Here is a 5,737-nt window from a genome sequence, read left to right as displayed (position 1 = left end):
GAGGGGAAACCTGCATACGCTGTACCCATCAGTAGGGGGGCTGCCGCTACCCCGCGGCTCGGAGACCAGCGCACTCCGAGCCAGGGTCTCGCCAAACCCTTGCCACCGTCACCCCTCGATTCCCCGCTGGTGTCTCGGTTTTGGCAAGTCTTGGCTGTTGTTGTCCCTGGGTTTATTGGCATGTGCCACTGGTCTCAGGCTCCAATATTTAAGCGTACCTTCCCTCAGTCTCAAATAAATCTATCAGTGTGATTGATTTTGCCATGGAGTCGCCAGATTCAATCGTCATCGACTACTCGGAGTACGCTTTCAAGTGGTACGTGATCCTCACCGTGGCCACCGTCGCCTACTTTGCCGTGCAACAAGTCTACAGCCGCCGGCTCCAGCGTAAGTTGCGGGCGACGGCGCCCACGGTGCGGTTGCTGGACGGGTGGTTCGGCTTCCGCAACCTCTACGCGATGGTGGTGGAGAAACGGGTGTACCAGATGGTGTTCTGGTTGCAGCAGCAGGTGGGGTCCGTCGACGGCGTCGGCACCGTCGAGACGTGGTTGGCGGGGAACCCCGTGATCATCACCAAGGACCCCGAGAACTTTAAGGCGCTTTTCGCCACCCAGTTTGACGACTTTGGCCTCGCCGGCCGCTACGCCGGGTTCAAGCCGTTTTTGGGCGAGCTGGTGTTCACGATGGACGGGCCCAAGTGGAAACACTTGCGGGCGTTGCTTCGCCCCCAGTTTACCAAGGAACAAGTGGGCCACGTCCAGGCGCTCGAGCCCCACATCCAGACGTTGGTGGCGCTTATCCGCGAGACCGAGGGCGAGCCGTTTGAGGCGATGAACTACTTTATGAAGTTCACCCAGGACACCGCCACCGAGTTCTTATTTGGCGAGCTGTTTTTCTCGCAGCTTGACGGGCGCCCCGGGGGGAAACCCGACCTGTTTAAACAGCAGCGGATGCGGTTCAACGACCTGGTGCTCACGGCGATGAAGTTCTCGACGTTGCGGGTGGTGTTGTCGAAAGTGGCGTGGCTCGTCACCCCGCGCCGCTACCGCGACGCCTGTGATGAAATCAAACGGTTTACCGATATCCACGTCGCTCGCGCCCTCGCCTATAGCGACGACGACCTCGACCAGTTGACCCAACACAGCTACACCATTTTGTATGAGTTTGCCAAAGTGACGAAGGACGCCGTCGTCATCCGCGACCAGCTCCTCTCGATGCTTTTGGCCGGGCGAGACACCACGATGAGCACCCTCCTGTTCCTCTGGTACGAGATCACCCGCAACCCCCAGGTGTACGCCCGCCTCCGCGACGATATCGCCGCCCATTTCGGCGTCGGCGACGACGCCCGCGTCGACGAAATCACCTTCGAACTGCTCAAGCGGTGCGAGTACCTCAAGGCGGTGATCAACGAGACGATGCGGATGTGGCCGGTGGTGCCCACCAACACCCGCGAGGCGACCCGCGACACGACGTTGCCTCGCGGGGGCGGCGTCGACGGCCAGCTGGCGATGGTGGTGCGCAAGCACCAGGGGATCGTCATCCTGGTGTACCTGACCCACCACGACCCGGCGGTGTTTGGCCCTGATCCCGACAGCTTCCGCCCCGAGCGGTGGTTCGACCCCGACACCCGCAAGTTGGCGTGGGCGTTTGTCCCGTTCGGCGGCGGCCCCCGCGTGTGCTTGGGCCAGCAGTTTGCCGTGACCGAGGTCGCCTACGTCACCACCCGCCTCGTCCAGGAGTTTGCCCACGTCGCCAACGCCGACACCAAGTACCCCCCGGACGTCGAGGCGCACATGGGGATGGTGTTGAAGGACAAGTGCCGGCTCCGGATGTGGTGACCGCTTATAAATGTTTAGACTCCGAAATACAGGCGATTACGGACGCTGAGTGGTGTCGTAGGCGTAGGATTTGTGTCACTAGGTACCTTGTGCCGGGCACTGGAAGCCGCCCGCCGCAATGAGAACCCGGTTGCTGGTCGTTCTAGAGTGGGTTGTAGAGAGCAGCAGTCGTGGAGCATGATGCGACCGACGCCCTACAATAATACCCACCCACAAAAATGAGTGAAGAAATCGATGCGATGGCGGGGCGCGCCCTTTATATCGCCCATGGGGGGGTGGTACTGCAGGTAAGCGCGCATCACCTCACCACCATCAACCCTAACTGGTGTCACCTAAACAATCAATTAAACTAGTGATAAGTATCGCTTACGTTATATTCTCTATTTGTCTAATCATTACGGTCGTTAAGCTTCTTCGTCTTGTTCAAGCGACGCAAACGGGTTGGCGGCTTTGGCGAAGGTGACGGCGGGCTCGTCGTCAGCGGGGCTCGCGGCGGCGTCGTCGTGGATGTCTTCGTCCATAAAGTCACCCGACACCAGTTTCGCCGCCAGTGGCACCGCCGGTTTCGCCACCAGCAGCTGGTCGAGGTCGACACTGGCTCTGGCCGCCTTGTTGATCTGGTCCCACCCTGCCTTACGCGCCGCTTGCACCATCCGGGCCCGCGCCACCGACTGGGCGATCTTCGCCAGCAACACCCCCAGCTTGTCGACGGCAACCTGGCGTTTCACCTGGCGGGTGTGGCGTTTCGGCTGGAGCTTCTTGATCTTGGACAACTCCATCTTCTTCACCAAAAGGTTCTCGTTGGTGATGGTGGTACGGATGATGCTCTTTCTCACCGCCTCCGGCTCCGCCTTCGGGAGCTTGGCCAAGTCCAGCGCCACCCCATCGTCAATAAGCCCCCGGCGCGCCGCCCGCGAGTGTTTCAGAATCTTCTTCGCCATCGTTATCCTCAAAGCGTCTGGTGATGCGTGTGTGAAGCAAGTTCCGATGCCATCACCGGCCTTTTTTCTCTCCGCGCGCGATCATCAATTGTTTTCCTCCCCCACCACCCTCCGCCCTCCCTAGGCTTTGTTGCCCGCTGCCGCCGTCGCTGTTAGTCTATTTTGCCCATGAATCTTGTCCCCGTGAATATCTCGCAGCCGTTGATGCTGAAACCGCGTGTCGGCCACGCCAACATGCGAGCGGCTCCACGGCTCCAGTACTGTCTTTGACGTCGCGATTCGCCATAACCAGCCCACCCTGGTCCAGTTCTGGGTGGGCAGCGCCGCCCACGTGGTTGCCAGTGGCTGGTGCACCGCCGGCGCCGCCCCCGACACCGGGGGCGTGGCGCCGCTGGCGCCGGGGCCCAAGCATTTGTGGGTGCTCCTCGAGCACGAAGTCGTCCACCCCGCCCTCTTGGTAGACCTCGTAGACGCCGCCACCGACACCTGGGACGTCCACACCCTCTGGGTGGTGATTGCCCGCGAGGTGGCCCCGCAGGTGATGGCGGTGCTCCGCCGCGTCGTCGACGCCCGTCTCGCCCCGCCGACGCCGCGGGGGCCGTTCGACCCCTTCGACTGGGTGGTGATGACCGCCGCCGTCGCCTGAGGTATCTGCATCTTCTCTCTCTCTCGCATTGTTAATTAATACGCCCGCCGTTCCTCCGTAGCCGCCTACGACAACTAGGACGATCTCAAGACAATACCGCCAGATGTCGCCATTGCCGATGAAAGAAGGGCGGGGATCACAACCAGGTGTGGTCCAAGCACATTCCTTCATTGTTCGGGCTATGGTTGCGTCGATAATCGCCATTGTCGTGGGTTCGACGAGGGGTTATCCCTCGCCGAAATAGGCAGGCTACCCGCACGTATTTTGCCCGCGGAGATGCCGCCGATAGACGATGCAATGCGCGAGGGGCACGCCCATACGCACGGCGACGGGGCTGACGATGCCCTCCCCCGGGGACCATGTTCGCCCCCGGTGGCGATACTATCCTCGCTACGCCGATGTCGCTCTTCCCCGCCGTCGCCTTCGACTCGCCCCAACTCCGCCGGTTCTTGCAGTCGCTCCCCACCGGCCACGACCGCCAGTGTGTGTTCAAGTACCTCATATTGGTGAAGCGGTACCGGGCCGACACCGCCACCGCCACCAGCGACAGCGTCGCCAGCTACATGGCGCAAAAGCTCGTCAACATGTTCCGCCGGATGCCCCCGAGCGAGGCCGAGGGGGCCCGTCTTGACCAAATGGTCACGGCGGCGTTGGCGGCGTTTGCTAGCGCCGGAGACGATGTGTTTGCTGAGTACTCCCACAAGCTCACCAACCCCTGTGCCTCCCCGCTCGAGCTCGCGGCGGCCCACGCCGCCATGAATATTGGCGTCCGCGAGCTCAGACGCGACCTTGTGCTTCGCCTTGAGGAGATCTATCTGTCGTATCAACCGCTTAGCCCGGTCGACCACACCCACCTCTGGCGGGTGTTTGGCGAGGTCGAGAAACGGCTTTGTGCTGAGGACGACAGTATCGACGCGTTCATCGACGAAACCACCATGATCTTCGCCGACGCCAACGTCACTGCCTCCACCGTCGAGCGTGATGCCCTCAGCTTCACCGTGAACAAAGGCGGTTCACAAACGGTGGTGACATTATCCTTCTGAGTTGATAGTTAGCAAGTATTTGACAGATATAGTTCTCGTGTGAATCAAAGATTAGGAAACATAACGGAGGCTCTTTCAGCACATCGTGAGCTGGTGAACCTTCCACTCTTCTGGTCTCCTGCTTTAGCCGACATCATGGTCAAATCACCGGGGTGTACTAAGTGGCCATGAATTGACTTCTGGATAAGGCCATGATCACGGCTTCAAGCCTACTTCTCAAGAATTGGAGGTTTATTTTACTAGGTTCATGGCAATTCGACCAGACATTCGCCTGGGGCTTGTCGCTGCCACGTCGATTGGCGGGTATCGGGCAGATCAGCAGGTACCACATCATGTACTTAGACTGAAGAATCGAAGTCGCAGGTTACATGACTAATTGACCAATTTGTAGGGAGTCGCTTCTTGTAAACGACGAAGACATTCATAGCAACCAGCTCAGTCAATCGATCCTACAATCGTCCTCGTCGCTGTTGGAGCCACTAATTGAGGAGTGTAAGTGTCATATTACATGAATTTTGTCGCCAAGCACGGCTGAGTCATGTTGGTTTTTTCGTCGCCAGAGCCAAGCCTCGGCCGAGTTTTTTGTCTGCCTAATGGGGCCACGGGCCAAGCCTTTATTGTTTAAGCATTCGAGAAGCGAGCGGGAGTATTAGAGCTGGCGACGTAGTGCCGATGACGATTAGTCTGAGGCTTATTTGTGAGTGGTCACGTTTTGAGTTGTGGCTAACCACGCCATGGCGCTCGCTACCCAATTTGGCGGCTCCGTGCGAAATTTTGTTACCCACTTGGCACGGCGGCACACAGCAAGCGTGCGAGGGCTAGACCGCGGCCCAGTGCGAGGTGAGGCGACGAAACGAGGGCGATGTCGGCGAGCAGTAGCCCGAGAGAGACGGGGGAGTAGGTGGTGGTGGGGGGCTTACGGTGAACGAGGGCCATTTGCATACGAAAGGCGAGGCCATTTTCGCAATTATATACCTCAATTTCTTATCATATTTGGTAAACGGGGCTTGGATGGAAATGTTCACTTTCGTCACGTGATCCCAGCCAATGACAATAATAAAAAAAATTAGACATTGACACCATTAGCGACCAAAACACCAGTGAATATCATGACAAACTTACTGTGTGTTGTCTTGTTGTTGTTGGGAGTAGCGGTTATTGTTGGTTTTGGGCCTGATTCCTCGATTTGACTTGGTTAGAGGGTAGGGGCGGAGTACGGTAGGGGGGGGGCGTGTGGGGCGTGTGGGGCGCAAAGCGCAAGTCGAGAAG

General features: G+C 58.9%; 3 protein-coding genes across 3 annotated transcripts; 2 read left to right on the top strand and 1 right to left on the bottom strand. All coding sequences in view use genetic code 12, as the record gives it.

The window, feature by feature from the left end:
* Nucleotides 1-263: 263 nt before the first annotated feature.
* DIURU_004038 (cytochrome P450) lies at nt 264-1,838 on the top strand (the record flags this gene model as incomplete). The annotated part of the gene is made up of 1 exon (XM_034156867.1): nt 264-1,838. One exon carries the CDS (start codon nt 264-266, stop codon nt 1,836-1,838), a length of 1,575 nt encoding a protein of 524 aa, XP_034011059.1.
* Nucleotides 1,839-2,242: 404 nt separating this feature from the next.
* ECM1 (Ecm1p) lies at nt 2,243-2,779 on the bottom strand (the record flags this gene model as incomplete). Its single annotated transcript, XM_034156866.1, has 1 exon — nt 2,243-2,779. The coding sequence occupies one exon, from the start codon at nt 2,777-2,779 to the stop codon at nt 2,243-2,245; it is 537 nt and encodes a 178-aa protein (XP_034011058.1).
* A 1,005-nt stretch (nt 2,780-3,784) lies between these two features.
* Nucleotides 3,785-4,468, top strand: DIURU_004036 (uncharacterized protein; the record flags this gene model as incomplete). The annotated part of the gene is made up of 1 exon (XM_034156865.1): nt 3,785-4,468. The coding sequence occupies one exon, from the start codon at nt 3,785-3,787 to the stop codon at nt 4,466-4,468; it is 684 nt and encodes a 227-aa protein (XP_034011057.1).
* Between the last annotated feature and the right edge of the window lie 1,269 nt (nt 4,469-5,737).

This window comes from Diutina rugosa (genome assembly GCF_008704595.1).
Source record: "Diutina rugosa strain CBS 613 chromosome Unknown scaffold13_size251220, whole genome shotgun sequence".
Taxonomy (NCBI): domain Eukaryota; kingdom Fungi; phylum Ascomycota; class Pichiomycetes; order Serinales; family Debaryomycetaceae; genus Diutina; species Diutina rugosa.
Note: the sequence above shows the minus strand (reverse complement) of the source record. Positions and strands in the feature narration are given on the sequence as shown.